Below are 19,406 nucleotides of genomic sequence, written 5' to 3'. Positions count from 1 at the left end.
GCCCCAGCAGCAGGATTTTTGTCTTTCATTGAGTTGGACTCTCTTTACCAGTCCTATGGGGCTGGGGCGATCTTATCCACTCTCCTGAAGTAGAGAGGGAAACTAACAGGGGCCACACAGTGAGTCAGGGCCACACTGGCCTCCACACCATCCCCATTACCCAGAACCCAGACATAGTGAGGAGAGGTGGTAGCATCAGGGGTGCAGGAGAGGGTGGGCTTTAAGGCCGGGACACAGAACTCCTTTATAGCTGCCTGTTCCAGCCCCATGCAGAGGGGAGCCCACAGCTGGCTGGGACAGGAGGACCTGCCTGAGGTCACCCAGCAGGAGCTGGGAGGGGACCTAAGCCCCCCCCTTCCCCCAGCCAATATGTTGATCCAGCTTACTGGACTGAACAATCAGTGGCCTCAACTGTTCATAGCCAAAACTGGGGTTCTAGATTCTACCCTGGGGCCCCCATCAGAAAGTAGCAACCCTGCAGTCAGACTGGATTCTAACCCATCTTGCGTCTCCTGTCTTGCTTTATACCTTTGCTCTTCTCTAAGCATCAGTGTCTTGGTCTGTAAAATGGGGGTGACTGTCCCCTCCTCACCAGGCCCCTGGAAGGAGGTCAGGAGGTGACAGGTATCAGCGGCTCCCTGCAGTGTCTGGTCCTCATGCTGTAAGCATCTGGGTTGTGGGTTGCTTGCCAAGGAATAATGCCTAGCCCACATCAGGGCTAGCCTGGACCTAGCTATAACCCCTAACACCAGGCACACAAGTGGTAACAGTGGCAAGAAACAGTTTATTGGCCAGGGTGAAGGCACAAGAGGGCAGCACCGGTGAGAAGGGGTCAGACCTCCCCAGTGACCCAGAAATCCATGTCCTCAACCAGGTCCTGGAGGTACGCCTTGTACTGGTCCGAGGTGAGAGTGAGTGGGTAGCTGTTGGAAATGTGCAGGTCCACAGTGTTCTCCAGGGAGGAAGCGCCCTCTAACCGTGCCATTTCCAGCAGGGCCCTAAGGCACGTGGGAACAACCTACAGGAGGTGGGGGGCAGAAATAAGGTGGGGTTGAGTGGACTACAACTTCCAGCAGCCCCCACCATAAACCAGGAATAACCATTAGGCCTAGGGCTGCTGGGAATTATTGTTTTCTCTGTAACTTCCCCCATGGGAGGCCTGGGAAGTTTACTAGGGCTGAGATGCTGGAGGGGTTCCTGGAATGTAGAGATTCCACTCAGCAGCTGTGGTCAGAAGGACCCCTTAAGAGCTGTAGTTCCTTAAAGAGGCTGCTAGGACTTGTATTCCACTGACTTCCACATGGTTTTGAGAGTTCAAAACAGGTTTTGGGGGTGAGGGGCCATGAGAAGGACACCCAGAAGCTCCTGGGGATGAGGAACTGGTGGTTGCAAAGACTCTTGGAAGTTGTAGTTCCCCAGAGGGGCTTCTGGGAATTGTAGTTTCTCTTCCCTTTGTTAAGATCCACCCCTTAGCTCCAGGAGCCCAGAAATGCTGCACCTTGAGCATCACCAGCTTCTTGGTCCACGGCTGGTCTTGGGGCCATGGCTCCCCCACACAGAACCAGAGGGTGTAGCGTGGTGAGTGTCGGCTTCCTTTGATGAAGGCAATCAGATCTGGGGGTCCGAGATCCTAGTCAGGCATGGGAAGAGGACCCTCCCCCTGCCCCTCCCTGCCCCCAAACGTGACTAACAGCCTCACCTTCTTCCTTGACCAGAAGCCCAACATGCCTACAACACCTCGACCAGATGGCTGCTGATCTAGGAAAAGTCCTGGCATAATCTTAAATGTTTCCCCCCTCCCCTCCCCACCATTTGGGATAGGAGTACACTCCCTACAAGAATGTCCCCTGATTCTGGAATACAAGGTAGTTGGCAGTTTCTGCTCTTTAACCCCCTAAGGCCACAATCTCCTGATAGTGGCCACTAGCCACTGTGGCGATTTCCATTTAAATGGTAATTAATTAAAAAATAAATAAATGGTAATTAATTAAAATCAAATAAAAGTTCAAACTCTCTTCCTCAGTTGCATTGGCCTAAGTACTCAATAGCCACACGTGGCTGGTGGATACCACACCGGACAGTTCAACTCCAGAGCATTTCCATCCCTGCAGAGATATTTACTGGATAACAAAGCCCTAAAGGACTTCTCTGTCCTGCATCTGTCTATCCACCCTACTAACTGGTAATAATGAGGACGATGGCAGTTAATTCCTTGAGCACCTTCTGTGCACTGGGCCCTGTGCCTCCTACCAGCTCTAGCAGAGGAGACAGTCCTCTGACAGACTCAGAGCAGTCCATCTCTTGCCCCAGGTTATAGCACAAGCAGAGCAGCAGGGTCTGAATTAGAACTCAGGGGCTTGGGGGATCTCTGGGTGGCTCAGTGGTTTAGTGCCTGCCTTCAGCCCAGGGTGTGATCCTGGAGTCCTGGGATTGGGTTCTGCATCAAGCTCCCTGCATGGAGCCTGCTTCTCCCTCTGCCTGTGTCTCTGCCTCTCTCTGTGTGTCTCTCATGAATAAATAAATAAAATCTTAAAAAAAAAAAAAACTCTGGGGTTTGGAGGTTTGAAAATTTTTTTGTTTTTAGAGAGAGGAGGATGTAAGGAGAGTGGGGACCAGGGGCAGAGGCAGAGAGAGAACCTTAAGCAGGCTCCACACCCCGTGCAGAGCCAGACTCGGCTTGATCTTGTGACCCTGAGGTCATGACCCGAGCTGATATCAAGAGTCAGATGGTTCATCGACTGAGCCACCCAGGCACTCCCAGACCCCAGAGTTCTTAACCACCATGACCAGCAGATGGTCTTTCTACAGCAGAGCTCTTTCTACAGCAGAGCTAAGGCTTTGCCTCCTCACCTGACACGAAGGGCCTCAGGTCGAATAGGTCTCCATCTTCATCCTTGGGGACCTCGCCGCCGGGCCTGGGACTGCTGTCAGGGAGAAGCTCCTCGCCCAGGGCCCAGTATGTGTGGCAGTGCCCCAGCCTCCGTGCCCAGAGCTGCTGTCCTGCCCTCCACAGAGCTAGTCCCCCACCCAAGCAGCTCAGTACACGCCTCACATAGCCCATCACGGTCTTGTCTGTTACCAACACTCCGGGGTCTGGCAGTATTATTGGCTGTCCAGGCAGCATCGTGTCCCCTCCTTCTGCTGCCACCAGCCGCAGGCCCCTTGGGCAGGAGACTGTCTGCTGGAAGACTTGGCGGCCCCGATAGAAGGCAGTCACCTCGAACTCCCACTCTGGGCAGTGGCAGAAGTGACATGAAGAGGGAGTGAGATTGAGAGGGCATAAGGGGCCCTGTCACCTCAGCACTTCCCACCCCAGAGCTGCCACTCACCTTCATCAGGCACCAAGAGCCGCTTCAGCGGGTTTTCAGGGGGCTCTGAGTTTGGGCAGGGAGTGGGAAGGTCTATGGTGGGGCTCAGCAAGAGTGGAGGGGTTTGCTCTGGGACCACCACCAGGCTCGAGGGCCCCTCATCTGGGAATGGGGTCAAGACCATGTCACCCAGTAACTCCTCTAATGTGTCTTCCTGGAGAGAAGCAAAAAGAAAAGGATCTGGGCATTTCCGTAGCCTTTTCTGGAGACTTCATGTGGACCAGGCCTTGGGACCCAGAGACGAGTCAGATCTGAGCTCTGCCCTCAAGGGGCTTCCAGGGGGATCCCTGGGTGGCTCAGTGGTTTGGCATCTGCCTTCAGCCCAGGGCGTGACCCTGGAGTCCCGGGATCGAGTCCCACATTGGCTCCCTGCATGAAACCTGCTTCTCCCTCTGCCTTTGTCTTGGTCTCTGTCTGTCTCTCTGTGTCTCTCATGAATAAATAAAATCTTTAAAAAAGGGGGGGGGGGGCTTCCAGTTGGGGCTGGCATGGAGGTGGGGGATAGGAGGTAGGTAGACAAGCATGGGCACAGATGACAAAATATATGCTCTGGTATATGATGGATGCTACCGTTGGCCCAAGGGGAACAGCTAGTTCCAGCCCAAGGACCTGGCCCTGGGCAAGCAAGACCTGGGCAGAGAAGGCTAGACACTATTTCACAGGGGACCTGTCCTGGCATGGACGTCAGCAAGACCAAGGATAGGGTGGTTCTGGGTTCCCAGGAGGCTGATGGTACTCTACATAGCAAGAGAAACTGTGAAATCCTAGAAAGGTGTATTAGGGCCCTAAATGCCTTGGTGAAAGCTCTGCATTTTTTCCTGAGACGCTGGAAGCGTCCATGGAAGGGCTCGCTATGAGCAGGAGAGGGACAGGGTCAGCTCTAGATGGGTGGGTGGACAGCCCACAGGGGATAGGATGGAGGCTCAGGAGGAGGATTTGATGTGATGGTCCAGGGGGAGGAGAAGAAACCTGAACAAGGCTGTGGGGACACAGGAGATGGGTCATCCTGAGGGCAGGAAGGATGGGGTGCATTCTTGCCTGGGTATCCGAGGTACTGTATCTCCCATTGGTGTCTGGAAAGGTGTCCAACTCAGGCAAGTTCCCAGCTCCTGCCAGGGAAGGTGGTGAGTGGAGCAGAGTGTTGGGGATGCTCAAAATCCCATCCCTCCACGTGGAGCCCCACTTCTGGCACACCTGAGATCACAAACTCATAGACCTTGTGTGGGTCGTGGGGGTCTTTGCTCCGGTCCTCAGCTACACGCAACTCCTCCTTCCGGTTCAGGGCAGATCGGAAATTCCTCTTCCAGGTGGGCAGATCAGGTTTATCCTTTCCAGGAGTGTAGGCACCGCTGACCTCGGCCCACGCCTGGGGATCCAGTAGGTACCAGGATGGTGAGAAGGATGACTAAGACCCCGGCCCAAGGGCGCTCTCCCCTGGCACGTTCTAACTTGACAAGGATCCATCCCCAAATTCTTGGACTCTGCATCGTAAGCGCCCCCCCCCCCTTCACCTATTCAAAAACTTTGCTTTCTAAGCCAACCTTCCAGGTCCTACTGGGCGTCTAACTCTGCCAGCAACCTGCCCCAGGACAGGTTGTAATGGCCCCGCCCCCTCGTACTCGAACTCGGGTTACCACCACTGGTGTATCCGAATTTGGTGGGAAATCACCTCAACTTTGGGGCCAGGTCTCGCCTCGAAGGTTCCGAAACCCGCCCTCAGAATAGTACGACCCAAAGCCCCGCCCTCTGCGAGCCCTCAATCCCCAGTTTGCATTTCTCTCGAGTTCTAACCCCGCTTTTCCGGTTCTTTTTCCGGAACCTGGCCGTTCCAGCCCTGCCCGCCTTGCGACATCCGTCCGCTGATCCTCCTAACCCTGCCCAGTCCCGTCCTAACTCCATTCACCTCCACCTGCCAGCGTCAGCGCGGGCCAACCCTACGCAGGCTAACCCCTCCCTCTCGGCTCCGCCCCCTGGGAATCCACCCCTCAGGTAGGTTAGCTCAGGGTTCCCGGCGGCACGAAGCTCTCGCACCTGGAAGATGCCGAAGTCCTCCTGCTGGGCATCCTGCCGCAAGCCATGCTTCCAAGGGATGCGAAAGCGCGTGCGGCGCTCGTCCAGCCAGGCCACCCCCTCCAGCTGCCCTAGGTCCAGCTGTGACACCAGCCAGGGCAGGATCCGCGGTTTTGGGGTTCCCATGGTCCGGCCTGCGCTTAGAGGGCAGTTCGTGGGCGCGGATGGCCTCTTAGCTACCCGCCCACCGCCCCCGCCCCCACCCGCGAGGGTTCCGCTCCCAGACCTTCCTCTCATGGGGCGGCGGTGCAGCGTCCCTCACTTATATTTTCCTGGGGTATAAAACAAGACAACTCCTCTTTTCACCTCCAGACAGTCCCCCAATTCAACGAGGACTTCCCCTCCAATCCATTTGAGACGCCCCGTCTTTCCCCACCTCCTCCTGAGCCTCCTCCTCTACCTCCCCAACTCCGCCAGTGTAGATTCTTCCCTCTTCGTTGTAAACCCTCTCCTCCTCTCCCCTCCCCCACATCACCTAAGGCAGTCACCTCCGCTTCCAAGGTAGAGACTCCCCTGGTTGTTTCAGGGCAGACGTTATTTCCTTGTAGATCTCTACCTCCCGCACTTATCTGTGTTGCGGACTCCTACAGAAGAGCCCCTCACCCATTTCCACGGTGGACCCTCCATCCACCATCCTTCCTCCCAAACAGCTTCCTTCCTCTAGGGCACCCCCCCACACACATACTCTATAGAGTGGACTGCCTCCCATCTTCAGAGTCTGCTCTTCTCTCCCTTAGATGCCCCAATGCAGACGCCTCACCCCCCCCCCGCCCCCGCTACTACTTTTTATTTCACAGCCGACCTCCGGCAGCGGCCATAGCTTCACTTTTACTCGAACTCTGCTTCACCTTCCCTAGAGTACACCTTGCTCCTCTAGACTCTCAGGGCAGACCCAGCACGTCTCGCGTTTCCCGCCCCGGGCGCCACCAATTCCCCAGATCTTCCCAGTTACCTACGTAGAGGGTCGGGGCGCTCAGGGTGCTAGAACCCGCCCCTGCCTTTGGGGTCCGGTAACTCTCGAACTTGCAGCTGCACACCCTACTTCCCGTCAGCTGAGCTTCAGAGAAAGAGGGTTTTCTTTTCTATCGATTTCATAAAACAAAAACAACTTTATCTGCGATTGGTTGACAAGACTCCAGAGCCAAAGAGGCGGCACCAAGAACCCGGACGCCCCGGGTTCTCTCCCCAGCCCCTCGCTATGCCCTTTATAGGTCTTCCGGCCAAAGGCATGCTGGGAACGCCACATGCAAATTAGATGGGTATGCAGCGCTCCGCCCCTCCCACTACGGGGCTGACACCAACCCGGCCCAGTGCGCAGGCGCGGGAAAGTTGCACTAATAAAAGTTTACTCAAGTTCGGTGAAGGAGAGGGGGCCGGCGGCTCCCCGGCCCCAGGTAAGCTGGGCTTTTGTGCAGGCTGGGGCGAGAAGGGAAAAGGACGGGTCTAGGAGCGGGCACCTCAGTCCCGCTTCCTAGACATCTATGCACCCCGGGTCCCCAAGATTCCAGCGTGGGTCAGATAATGGAACTACACTTCCCAAGGAGGCTGCGCGGCGCACAAGTGCGGACCGAGGGGAAGGTTTGCCATGAAACCTGCTGGGATTCGTAGTTCCTGATTCTCTAAGAGCAAGAGCGGCTTGGCGTTCTGCCTCCAGAAACCAGAAGTCGTTGCCCCAAGTTCCGTTCTTTCTCAGACTCAACAATTCAGATCCTCCAGTCCCCTTCTCCAAAAAATCTTCAGAGTCCAGCCCCCAGTCTTTTGACCCCAGGAACCCGGGTCCCTAAGCCTCTTCCTCTCCAAGGATCAAGGAGTCTTCGGCCTCATCGCTCTTCTCCCTCTGAGAACTCAAGAGTCTGGGTCCCCAGACCCTAACTCCCCTAAAGGATTTAGGAGTTGAGACTCTCAGCCCCTTCTTCCTTCGGGAATTCGTGGGTCCTGGAGCCCTTCTTATTCAGGGACTAGGCATTTGGGCACCAATCCTCCACTTCAGTTCAACCCTGGAGCCCATCCCCCAGCTCCCTTTTTCACAGGTGCCCCCATGGCAGGCTCAGAAGACCTGGGGCTCCGGGAGGACACGCTGAGAGTCCTAGCTGCCTTCTTTAGGCGAGGTGAGGCTGCTGGGTCCCCCAGCCCTACCCCACCCAGGTAAGAGGAGCTGCCTTCTTTCCGCTGGGGCCTGCATTTGGGGTGGGGCCCTCTCTAACTTTTGTACCTGGTCTCTGTCTGCGTTCCCCTCTTTTATATCTGGCCCTTTATCCTTGTCCCTGGGGTTGCAGTGACAGGCCCTCAGTGGGAGGAAAAAGGGACTGCTTGCAAGGGGCCTCTGCAGTCATTCTCTGAGGTCCCCTTCCCCAGGAGTCCTGCCCAGGAGGAGCCAACAGATTTCCTGAGCCGTCTTCGAAGATGTCTTCCCTGTCCCCTGGGGCGAGGAGCAGACCCCCCTGTGTCCCCTCGGCCTTGCTCCTTGCCCCTCCGCCCATGCTATGTTTCAGAGCCTGGTAAGAGATTTTCCTAGATCACCTGGACACCGGCAGGGCCAAAACTTTGAATCTTTTTTTTTTTTTTTTAAGATTTTATTTATTTATTCATGAGAGGCACACAGAGAGAGGCAGAGATACAGGCAGAGGGAGAAGCAGGCTCCCTGTGGGGAGCCCAATGCAGGACTCGATCCTGGAACTCCGGGATCAAGGCCTGAGCCAAAGGCAGATGCTCGACCACTGAGCCACCCAGACGTCCCCACAAGCTTTGATTCTTAAAGCATAGAAAGGAGAAGGAGCTAGTCCAAGATCACTCAGCTAAGACAGGAGCTAGGGTGAGGACTCCCCTCACCACTCTCTGATCCCCCACCTCCACCCCCAGTTATTGTTGTCTCTCAGTTCTGTGAGCTGGCTTCAGGGGGCTTTGTCCTTTTCTGCTTATCTCTCCTCCTGTGCATGCTTCCCTACTTCTAGGACTTTATTGCCACTAGTATCCCCCCATCATCCTAGGGAGGCAGGAGACCTGGTTTTCGGTCACGGATCCCTGGCTGTTCGGTTACACAACTCAGGGAAATTCAATTTCTTTTTTGCTCCTATGCTTCCTCAGAAGTAAAGTAGCATTGTGTGCCTATGTGTGCATGTGAGAGTGGGAGGGGGTGTTGTTGGATTCCATTAAGAGTAACCAAAAGGAACTGAGAGTAACCAAAAAGTCCTATGTAAGCCTCCATAGACTAGGAATGGCTACTGGGAGTGCTAGCTTGAAAAGAAAAGGATTTCACAGCGGGGAGGAAAGTTCTGTGATCAATTGATGAGGCCTGAGAATAGCAAGGGATAGTGTGGTAGTAGCTGGGGTGCCCTGTGTTTGCCTTTCTTGGATAGGATATTCTTTTTTTTTTTTTTTTTAAGATTTTATTTATTTATTCATGAGAGACATACACACAGAGAGAGGGAGAGACACAGGCAGACGGAGAAGCAGGCTCCATGAAGGGAGCCTGACGTGGGACTTGATCCCGGGTCTCCAGGATCACGCCCTGGGCTGAAGGCAGCACTAAACTGCTGAGCCACTGGGGCTGCCCTAGAATATTCTTTCAAGGTCTAGTTCACCTCTAACATTCTAAGTCTAGTTTGGGCAACACAATAAAATGGGAAGTACAAAGCCCTTTGGCAAGTGCACTCACTGGGCCTCAGTTTACCCCATTAGGAAATGGAAATCAGTGCTCCCTGGCAAGATGGTTGGGACAAGAAGAGAATCCATAGGTTTCTGATGTCCCAGAGACCCATCACTGGCTCTTTTCACTCCAGGCCCAGCCACTTCCGATTTCTATGCTCTGGTGGCCCAGCGGCTGGAACAACTGGTCCAAGAGCAGCTGAGATCCCCACCTAGCCCAGGTGAGATACAGAGGGGCCCCGGAGAAGGGTGAGGGTGGAAGGGTTGGCAGGGTTCTGCCTCCAGCTGAATTCTCTCCTGCATCCCTAACCCCCAGAGTTACAGGGTCCCCCCCTCACAGAAAAGGAAGCCCTACTGCGGAAGCTGGTGGCCTTGCTGGAGGAAGAGGCTGAAGTCATCAACCAGAAGGTACCGGGCAGTCTGTTCCATCCCTTAGCTGGGATAGGGATTGCGGGATGGTTGAGCTCTGGGATCAGAACCTGGGTCTGCATTCTCATTAGATGGTCAGGTGAGGAGACGGTGGGACTCGGCTTCTATGAAGGGTTTGTGAGGGGCTCCAAGCTCACTCTGCTTGCAGCACCACGGGTCAGTAAGTCAAGAGGCAAGATGTTGGGGTAAGGAAAGTGATTTTATCTGGAAAGCCAGCACACTGAGGAGATGGCAGACGACTACTGTCCCAAAGAACCATCTGCCCCAGCATGAGATTGGCGTTTCTTTTATGTTAGGAATGCGGGGGAAAGGGGAGGTAGTTGGAGTCACAAAGGTTCCTGACAGTCTGTAGGCAACAGGGGAAGATTGTGTAACTTCTTTTGTCTTTGGTCAGTTTTTTAAAGAGGTTTCATTTATTTATTTATTTTTTTAAAAAGATTTTATTTATTTATTTGAGAGAGTCAGAGACAGCCTGAGCAGGGAGGGAAGGGCAGAGAGAGAGGGAGAAGCGGAGTCCCTGATGGGCAGGAAGCTCCCAGCAAGCCTGGATCCCAGGTCCAGGAGTGGAAGGCAGACGCTTAACCCACCGAAACAGCCAGGCACCCCCTCCTTGGTCAGTTGATCTTTGTGTACAGGTCATGTCGTTCCTGTAAATCTTAAACAGGGGCAGGCCAGGTGGCTCAGCGGTTTAGCGCCCCCTTCGGCCTAGGGCATTATCCTAGAGACCCGGGATGGAATCCCACGTCAGGCCTCCTGCATGAAACCTGCTTCTCCCTCTGCCTGTGTCTCTGTCTCTCATGAAGAAATAAATAAAATCTTTTTAAAAAAAAATCTTAAACAGAGCATAGTTAGTTATTTCTGTAAGTACTCCTTTATATCCTCCGGCGAGGTGGATTTTGGGTAGAATAGCAGTTTTTGCGAGTCTTCGCAGTAATATGCCTATGTGCGGGGCTAAGCAGAAGTTTCTAAGCTATTGGTCCCAGCAGTAAGGGAAATAGAAGCAGTATGGAGTCAGAGTGCTAAGCTTCTCCGCTATAGGTTGAGGGACAGAATTCTGGTTAGGGTAGTCCCTTAAACAGGGGCTTACATTCCCCGTAAGAGGGGCGTGGTTTAAAGATTGGGGGTGTGGCCACCCAAAAAAAAAACGTGACCTGGGAAACTCCTTAGGACCAGTTGAGGAATTAGGGACTGCATGCATGGTGGTGAGAGGGGGGTTGGTTTCCAGAGGGCTGTCTAGAATCTGAAGCCCTGCTTAACTGTATGGGGGCATGCCCTATAATGTGGGGGGAAATTAATCTGGCTTATGATGATGACTTGGTCCTGGAATTCGATGGGCTCAGGAGCTTGGACAAAGTGTCTGATCCTATAATATTAATAGTAGAGTGGAAGGCGAGGTTGTTGTAGGCAGGAGCCTGACCTCTGGGGCTCTCGGGGAACCCGTAGGGGCCGTGGCTATAAGATCAGTAGTTTAGAACTCGGCTAAGTAGAGCATAGCCCTCGTTGGCTGTCGAGGCCTTCCCTTAACTTCTCGCCCTGCCCTAGGAATAGTTTGGCGGAGACCAGAGTCTGGTTTATGATTGGCTGATGTGATGGATGGGGCGTGGCTCTGAGCATCAGTGTCGAAACGGTTCTACCAGAAAGCCCCGCCTCCTAGCCCCCGATTGGCTGGCCGCGGGGGCGTGGCCGACCCACCCTCTTGTCTTCCTCACCCCCAGCTGGCCTCGGACCCCGCCCTGCGTGGGAAGCTGGCCCGCCTCTCCGCCAGCTCCTTCGCCCGCCTAGTGGAGCTGTTCTCTAGCCGGGAGGAGAGCCCTCTGCCCAGCCGTCCACGCCCCTCCTTACCCTGCCCAGGGCCTCCACCGCCTTCCCCGGAGCCCCTGGCCCGCCTGGCCCTGGCCATGGAGCTGAGCCGCCGCGTGGCTGGGCTGGGGGGCACCCTGGCCGGACTCAGCGTGGAGCACGTGCACAGCTTCGGGCCCTGGATCCAGGCACACGGGGGCTGGGTGAGCTGCCAAAGCTTCTCTGGGCCTCCCTTTATCCAGTTGTAACTTGTGCCTGTGTGGTAGGGGGGTGGCGTCTTTGGCTTCTTTTCAGACATGATGCGTGTTCTCCTAGCCCTACCATTCATCCTTTCTGTGTTTAGTGAGCACCTACTGTACACCAGTAGGTAATCGGTGCAGACCCTATGCCTGGCTTAAACCATTCTGGTGGATACTGACAGTTATGAGTGGGAATCAAGTGAGACCTCTTCCTGGGCCTCTGTTTCCTTATCAGTCAAGAGGGAAGAGGAGAAGTACCCATCTCAAAGGGTTATTGTAAAGATTAAAATGGAATCATCTCTGTAAGTCCTTGGCATCCTGTGGTCATTTGCATAGTTATCTTGTGCCTGTCTGCTTCTCTGACACTGCCTGCCAGAATGCGCTTGCCCAGGTATCCCCCTGCCTCGGTTCCTCTGCTCCATTCCGGTGTCACTCCCAGTGAGACCTCCCCTGTCCCCATATAAAACCGCAGCCACCTCGTACCCTCCCACCCACTCCTTTTCCCTCTTCATCGCTTTACTTCCTTCCATAATACTCTGCACCTTCTAATACACAGCTTCTATCAGATGGTAGGATTGACCTGCTTTACTTACTTCTTTTTGGGTTTTTTTGCATGTTCTCTTGCCCCTGACCTATCAGTTTCACAAGACCAGGGAGTCTTACCAAGCTCGCTCATTGCTTTATTTATCTGTCATTTATTTATCTGAGGGAGAGAGCACAAGTTAGAGAGTTAGAGAGAGGGAGAGAGAGCACATGAGAGCACAAACGCAGGGGGAGCAGCAGAGGGAGAGGGAGAAGCAGGCTCCCTACTGAGCAGGGAGCCCAACACAGGGCTCAATTCCAGGACCCTGGGATCATGACCTGAGCTGAAGGCAGACACTTAACCAGCTGAGCCACTCAGGTGCCCCACCCCCTTTTTAAAGATTTTATTAGAGAGAGTGTGTGTATACAAGTGGGGATGAGGGGACAGAGGGAGAAGCAGACTCCCCACGGAGCAGGGAACCTGTTGCAGGGCTCCATCCCAGGACTCCAGTACCTGAGCCTAAGGCATACGCTTAACCACTCTGAGCCACCCAGGCACTCCTTGCTCACTGCTTTAAATCCAGTGCCAGGCTCAGAGCTTGATTGGGCTCCAGAGTACTGACAGTGTGACCTTGGCAACATCCCCAGCTAGCTGAGCACCGGTCTCCCCCAGCCCAACGGGGACTGTTCACTTCCCTGCCTGGTTGCTGTGGGGATTTGGTGCTCTCAGGTTGTGAGTGTTGCTTCACAGGCTGGCAGGAGCTGGCCAGGTGTGTTTGAGGAGCAGAGTGAAGGCCAGTAGGGCTGAAGCAGGGTAAGCGAAGGGGAGGGGGCGAGAGATGAGGTCAGGAAGGGCGGCCGGCCAGATCGCGTGGGACATTGTGAAAGTGAGAACTTGGACTTTGAACGGGCCTGGAGTCCCTAGACTAGCTCTACTCTCTGCGTCCCCGGCAAAGTGGGCTGACTTAGGTGTTGACTTGCGCGCTCTAGCGGCCGCATGGGGGAACACTAGCGGGCGAGGCGGAAGTGGGGAGTTGGGAGGAGGTGTCCGCTCTGGTTCAGGGAGGGAGATAAGGGTGGATCACACCACGGTGGAGGCGGTGGAGGAGTCCTCCAGTTAATTTAGAGGTAGAGTTGACAGATTTCGCTTATGGAGTGGATTACGAGTGCTATTTATGAGTGCCGATGAGGGGAAGACAGGAGTCAAGGATGCTGGCCTGAGCACCTGCAGGGCCGCATCTGGTGCTCCCTGAGATAGGAGTGAGGAGCAGGGGGAGCACGTTTGAAGAAGAGTCAGAGATGATTGGAAATGGTCCAGTTAGGGGAGAGATGCCCTTCAGACCCCAAAGGGAGATGAGGAGGGGACAGTGGATAGACGACGTGTCTGGAGCTCTGTGCAGAAGCTTGTTTATTGGTGAAATTGTTTTTCTTTTCGACCACGTGCATTTCCAAGGACTTAAGTGGAATAATTCCATTTAAATCCCACAACCACCTTATGGGATTGGATATTATCCCGATTTTATGGAGATGGATGAAGGGTCCCCCATGCAGAGGATTGGGATCAAGACTTTGACACAGCACCAGCAGAGCTTTGCATCCTTAAAACCCCAGGACCCTGTTCCCTTTCTCTGGATCTCTCTTCCCTGTCTCTCTGTCTACCTGCCACTGGTGCTCTGCCCTCCACCCTGGAGCTTTGTCTTTCCTCCCTTTTACCAGGACTCTGGCCCCATCCACTCGTGGGACTCTGATTCTTTCTTTGGATCTTCATCCTCCCACCCCATCCCTGTCTGCCTCCCCTGTCTCTGCTCTCACTGGGCTGGTGGAGATGCCACTGCGAATGGAGGATAGGCTCTTACTGTGAGCGCTCACAAGCTCTTCCACTTTTCCCTTCCAGGAGGGCATCCTGGCCATTTCACCTGTGGACTTGAACTTACCCCTGGACTGAGATCTTCCTCTGAAGCCGCTACAAGATTAGACCTCATGTCTCTACATTCTTTGTGTGCTTTTCCAGGCCTTCCTTTCTCTACTCAGGGTTGTGGGGTGGTGGCTGCCCTCCCTGTGTTTGCCAAAAAGAAATTGTTTAAAATTTTTTCATATTAAAAACTTTTTCAAGTATTTGTTTCTCCTTTCTCTCGAGAACTAAAGTTCTAAGTAGGAGATTTGGCTCAGATCTCTCTCTCTCTCTCTCTTTCTTTCTGATTTACAAAGTGAGGAAAGAGCCAGTTCATTCACTCTAGAAATATTTATTTGGAGCACTCTTTCTGTTAAGTCAAATGGAGCTCAGCTGGTTCCTGCTAGAGTTGAGATAAACTCTATTATGATTTATCAAGTGCCTGTCTCCTGAACATACAGCATACTTGAGGATATCTGTAGATACAATTTCAGCTAATCACATTTTTCTCACCTGTTGCATGATTTATTTATTCCAGCCTCTCCTGTGTTGATGGTCCTGAGGTCTTTCCAGCCAGCTCCAGAAGAAAGCAATGACCTTCCTACACAGGGCATTCAGAACACCATGCTCTTCTCGTTTTTCTCCTCCTGCTGCTCCTTCTGAAACCTTTTTGGCTGGCTACTCCTCTATATTTAGACCGAGGGGTAGTCACCTTTTTAGGGCTATAGCCCCCTTCACAAAATTATGTTTGTAAACATATAAAATGAGAGGCACAGGATTACAAAGGAAGCCACTTAACGGTTGATCGTCATTATTCACGGATTCCATATTTGTGAATTTGCCTATTCGCTGAAATTTTTTCCCAGTCCCCATGTTAACACTGACCATTATTTTGTGGTTGTTGGTAGGCATGCAGATGCTCAGAGCAGCAAAAGATTTCACTCACCCAACGTGTACCTTTTCAGCTAAGATTGAGGAAGATGACACTCTGCCTTTTTTTTTTTTTGACACTCTGCCTTCTTACTTTAGCTCTCATACTGCAAATAAGCATCCTTTCCTCAAACTACTTAGTGCCACATTTCTTGGCATATTTGTACTTTTAGGGATGATTCCATTGTTTTTCTTTGAAGATTTTATTTATTTAGTTGAAAGAGCACAAGCAGGGGGAGCTGCAAAGGGAGAGGGTGAAACAGGCAACCCTTTGAGCACAGAGCCTGATGCGGGGCTCGATTCCAGGACCTCGGGATCATGACTGAGCAGAAGGCTGATGTTTAACCGACTAAGCCACTCAGGTGTCCCACAAAGGCCCCTCTCAAAGGGCTTCCATGTGGGGCTCCTGGCTGGCTCAGTTAGTAGAACATGTGACTCGATCTCGGAACTGGTTGTAAGTTCAAGCTCCATGTTGGGAGTGGAGTTTACTTAAAAAATAATAAAATAATAAATCAGTAAATAAATAAAGGGCTTCAGGGATCCCTGGGTGTCTCAGCAGTTTAGCACCTGCCTTCGGCCCAGGGCGTGATCCTGGAGTCCCGGGATCGAGTCCCACATCAGGCTCCCTACATGGAGCCTGCTTCTCCCTCTGCCTGTGTCTCTGCCTCTCTCACTCTCTTTTGTCTCTCTCTGTCTCTCTCATGAATAAATAAATAAAATCTTGGGGATCCCTGGGTGGCGCAGTGGTTTAGTGCCTGCCTTTGGCCCAGGGCGCGATCCTGGAGACCCGGGATCAAGTCCCACGTCGGGCTCCCGGTGCATGGAGCCTGCTTCTCCCTCTGCCTATGTCTCTGCCTCTCTTTCTCTCTGTGTGTGACTATCATAAATAAATAAAAATTTAAAAATAAATAAATAAATAAAATCTTTAAAAATAAATAAATAAATAAAGGGCTTCTATCTAGTTAAGTCGGGCCTCCCCAGGATAATCTTCGTTTTAATTAAGGTGATCTGATTTGGGGCCTTAATTACATCTGCAAGATCTCTTACCCTCACCATATAAGGTAGCCTTGCCAAAGGAGTGACATCCATCTCTTTTGTCATGTGAGTCAGCCTACACCTTGGTATATCATGCCAGGGGCAGAAGTCCTGAAGGCCATCTTAGAATTGTGCTCACCATATGAGTATCTGCAACAATTCATGTGATATCCAAGCACTGTAAGTTATGTTGCAGACCAGGCCACAGGAACCAATTCTACTTTGATGTGTTGCCCACATTCTTTTTTTTTTTTTAATTATTTATGATAGTCACACACAGAGAGAGAGGCAGAGACACAAGCAGGCTCCATGCACCGGGAGCCCGATGTGGGATTTGATCCCGGGTCTCCAGGATCGCGCCCTGGGCCAAAGGCAGGCACCAAACCGCTGCGCCACCCAGGGATCCCTGTTGCCCACATTCTTAACTGAAGGAAGGACTGAGTTGTGGTTGAGGGAAAGGTGTAAATTTCTCCTGTCCCCTTCAGGAAGCCTGAATTTTCAGCCTGACCCAAGTCAAGAACCTCCTAGATCTGCGTGCCTTCTTGTAATCACACCAACCCCATAGTGATTTTGTCCACTCCCATCTATGACCTAAAGCAGTGCTGACCAATAGAAATAAAATATGAGCCACATATGTCATTTAGAGTGCATTGTTACTTTGCTGGCACCATTAAAAGAAAGTAAAAAGTAACTGGTAGGGGTGCCTGGGAATTGCAGTCAGTTAAGTGTCTGATTCTTGGTTTCAGCTCAGGGTCCTGAGTGGGGCTCTGTGTTCAGTGGGGAGCCTGCTTGAGATTCTCTCCGTCTGCCTCTCCTGCTCTGCGCTCTCTCTCTAAAATAAATAAATTTAAAAAAAGAAACCTGTAAATTAATTTTAAGTTTTTATCTGCCCTGCTTTGTATCCCAAATACAATCTTTTCAACATGTAATCAATATAAAAATATTAATGAAATAATTGCATATTTTTTTAAGCATGAAATCTTCACCACTTGGAATACATCTTATTCAGACTTGCCACAGTTCAAGCTTTGCGCAGTGGCAGTATTGCAGCCAATGAGGTTTACCCAAAGCATGATTATTGCTAATTGAAAACTTTCCCCAAAGTCACCACAGTCCAGTGTGGAGTGGCTGCCATCTTCGAAATACATAAATTAGACATTGATAACTCCCTCATCTCTGACTTCAGCTCAGACCTCTTTCCTGGACTCTGTACCTGTATATCCTTCTGCCCAGTGCCACCTCCTTTTCTTCTTTTTTTTAAATATATATATATATATATGTTTGTTTATTTATTTTTGACAGAGAGCACAAGCAGGGGGAGTGACAGGGAGAGCAAGAAGCAGGCTCCTCCCTACTGAGCAGGGAGCCCGATATGGGCTGGATCCCAGGACCCTGGGATAATGACTGGAGCCAAAGGCAGCTGTTTAACCAACTGAGCCACCCAGGCACCCTGCCACCTCCTTTTCAATGACATTAGGTTATGTCCTAGTGTTATAGTTTGTTACAATTTTGTTCCTAGTAGCAACACAGAGCAAAAAGTAATTGGGCCAAATACCTGGAAGTGAGGGGGAAAAGGGTTAAAAATTCTTGCTGGGAGGACCTGGGTGGCTCAGTGGTTGAGCATGTGCCTTTGGCTCAGATGGTGATCCTGGGGTCCTGGGATTGAGTCTTGCATGGGATACCCCTCAGGGATCCTGCTTCTCCCTCTGCCTATATCTCTGCCTCTCTGTCTCTCATGAATAAGGAAGTAAAATCTTAAAAAAAAAAAAAAATCTTGCTGAAACATTTGGAAAGGAGCTGTAGGATCCACACAGCCTCTATGTAGAGGTCAAGACACGCACTGATATTTGATCAGTTGGACTTCATCAAAACTTAAAATCTCTGGGCACCTAGCTGGCTCAGTTGGAAGAACATGAAACTCTTGATCTTGGTATTGTGAGTTCTAACCCCATGTTGGGTGCAGGGATGACTAAAAAAAACCTTGGGGTGCCTGAGTGGCTCAGGCAGTTAAGCATCTGCCTTCAGCCCAGGTCAGAGCCCTGCAAGGGACTCCTGGCTCAGCAGGGAGCCTGCTTCTCCTCCTTCTGCCACTCCCCCTGCTTGTGCTCTCTTGCTGTCTCTGTCAGATAAATAAATAAAATCCGGTCAGCCCTGGTGGCTCAGCGGTTTAGCGCCGCCTTCAGCCCACGGCGTGACTCCTGGAGACCAGGGATCGAGTCCCTAGTTGGGCACCCTCGGTGGAGCCTGCTTCTCCCTCTGCAAAGACACAGGTCTTTGCCCCCCCTTCCCCGTGTCTCTCATGAATAAATAAATAAAATCTTAAAAAAAAAAAAGTTTACAATCATGAATACAGAAAGAACACCTATTGTAAAACTAGGCAAAAGTGCTCAACATTAGTGGTCAGGATGATGCAAACAACAGCCACAAGGAGAAACTTCTTCATACCCACCAGGATGGTTAAAATTAAAGATTCCTTGTAACAAGTGCTGGTGAGGATGTGGAGCATGAGGCTCTTCATGCATTGCTGATGGGGATGCAAAATGGTAGAACACATTGGAAAACTTTTTGGCAGTTTCTTATAAAGTTAAAGGTATGCCTAGCATACAACCCAGTTATCTGCTTCTAGATTTACGCAGGACAAAAATATACATCCACAGAAAGACTTGTACATGGGATAGCCACTTTATTCATCATAGTCCCGTAAAGTCATATGGGGGCACCTGGGTAGGCTCAGCCAGTTAGGCATCTAAACTTGACTTCCACTCAGGTCATGATCTCTGGGGTCGTGGAATTGAGCCCCATGTTGTGCTCCACGCTGGGTGTGGAACCTGGTTAAGATTCTGTTCCCCACCCCCCCAATAAACAAAGAAAAATTTATATGAATACAATTATACAGTACGTTCTCTTTTGTGCCTTCTTTCACTGATTTTTTTTTTAAGATTTTATTTATTTATTCATGAGAGACACAGAGAGAGGCAGAGACATAGGCAGAGGGAGAAGCAGCTCCCTGAGGGGAGACCCCCGGGAGCCCGCACCACCCCCCCCATGTAGGACTTGATCCCAGGTACCCGGTATGGCTGAGCCAAAGGCAGCAGATAACCACTGAGCCACCCAGGCGCCCTAGGGGGATTAAATTTGAATGCATTTTCAGTTTATGATGTTTTCAATTTAGCATGGGTCCCTGTAAGAGGAAGACCGCTTCCTGGAGGAGGTGGCATCTAAGGTGTGCCCCGGCTGATATATAGGAGTCGGCAGACAAAGGGAGGTGCGTGTTTTTAGCAGGGGGAGGGACTCGGCAAAGGCCAAGTGGCTTGAGTGGGGTTGTTGGATTTAAAAAACTCGGAAGTTAGGTAGAGGGCTAGGTGCTTATATGTCTCGAGGCCTGAGTCCTCTTACTGACTTGCACCGCACACCAGACAAGCCCTCCTTTTCTCTGGACCTCTCAGGTCTCCAGTCTGTCCCTCGGGTAAATGACCA

At 51.8% G+C, this 19,406-nt stretch overlaps 2 protein-coding genes and 1 pseudogene across 9 annotated transcripts; 2 read left to right on the top strand and 1 right to left on the bottom strand.

Moving 5' to 3' along the window:
- Nucleotides 1-764: 764 nt before the first annotated feature.
- Nucleotides 765-6,634, bottom strand: IRF3 (interferon regulatory factor 3). Of its 6 annotated transcripts, none has more exons than XM_055310007.1 (8): nucleotides 6,391-6,634; nucleotides 5,400-5,577; nucleotides 4,563-4,734; nucleotides 4,407-4,477; nucleotides 3,330-3,522; nucleotides 2,851-3,231; nucleotides 1,499-1,614; nucleotides 765-1,018 (listed from the first exon to the last, which is right to left on the bottom strand). In XM_055310007.1, the coding sequence occupies exons 2-8, from the start codon at nucleotides 5,562-5,564 to the stop codon at nucleotides 833-835; spliced, it is 1,284 nt and encodes a 427-aa protein (XP_055165982.1). In that variant the 5' UTR covers nucleotides 5,565-5,577; nucleotides 6,391-6,634; the 3' UTR covers nucleotides 765-832. The 6 variants fall into 6 exon arrangements, with proteins under 6 accessions (XP_055165982.1, XP_055165981.1, XP_055165979.1 ...); XM_055310006.1 differs by having other exon boundaries at nucleotides 5,400-5,572; XM_055310004.1 differs by having other exon boundaries at nucleotides 6,395-6,634.
- A 71-nt stretch (nucleotides 6,635-6,705) lies between these two features.
- Nucleotides 6,706-14,188, top strand: BCL2L12 (BCL2 like 12). 3 transcript variants are annotated; one of them, XM_055310016.1, is made up of 7 exons: nucleotides 6,706-6,832; nucleotides 7,469-7,583; nucleotides 7,794-7,936; nucleotides 9,218-9,304; nucleotides 9,400-9,491; nucleotides 11,228-11,515; nucleotides 11,656-13,959. In XM_055310016.1, the coding sequence occupies exons 2-7, from the start codon at nucleotides 7,477-7,479 to the stop codon at nucleotides 11,656-11,658; spliced, it is 720 nt and encodes a 239-aa protein (XP_055165991.1). In that variant the 5' UTR covers nucleotides 6,706-6,832; nucleotides 7,469-7,476; the 3' UTR covers nucleotides 11,659-13,959. The 3 variants fall into 3 exon arrangements, with proteins under 3 accessions (XP_055165991.1, XP_055165989.1, XP_055165992.1); XM_055310014.1 differs by lacking the exon at nucleotides 11,656-13,959 and adding an exon at nucleotides 13,968-14,188 and having other exon boundaries at nucleotides 6,716-6,832; XM_055310017.1 differs by lacking the exon at nucleotides 11,656-13,959 and adding an exon at nucleotides 13,968-14,188 and having other exon boundaries at nucleotides 6,769-6,832; nucleotides 6,940-7,583.
- Nucleotides 14,189-16,953: 2,765 nt separating this feature from the next.
- Nucleotides 16,954-17,085, top strand: LOC129501126 (U4 spliceosomal RNA; annotated as a pseudogene).
- The last annotated feature ends 2,321 nt before the right edge of the window (nucleotides 17,086-19,406 follow it).

This window comes from Nyctereutes procyonoides, unplaced genomic scaffold (assembly GCF_905146905.1).
Source record: "Nyctereutes procyonoides isolate TBG_1078 unplaced genomic scaffold, NYPRO_anot_genome, whole genome shotgun sequence".
Classification (NCBI taxonomy): Eukaryota; Metazoa; Chordata; class Mammalia; order Carnivora; family Canidae; genus Nyctereutes; species Nyctereutes procyonoides.
The sequence above is the reverse complement of the archived record's forward strand: the minus strand, read 5'-3'. Positions and strand labels throughout refer to the sequence as shown.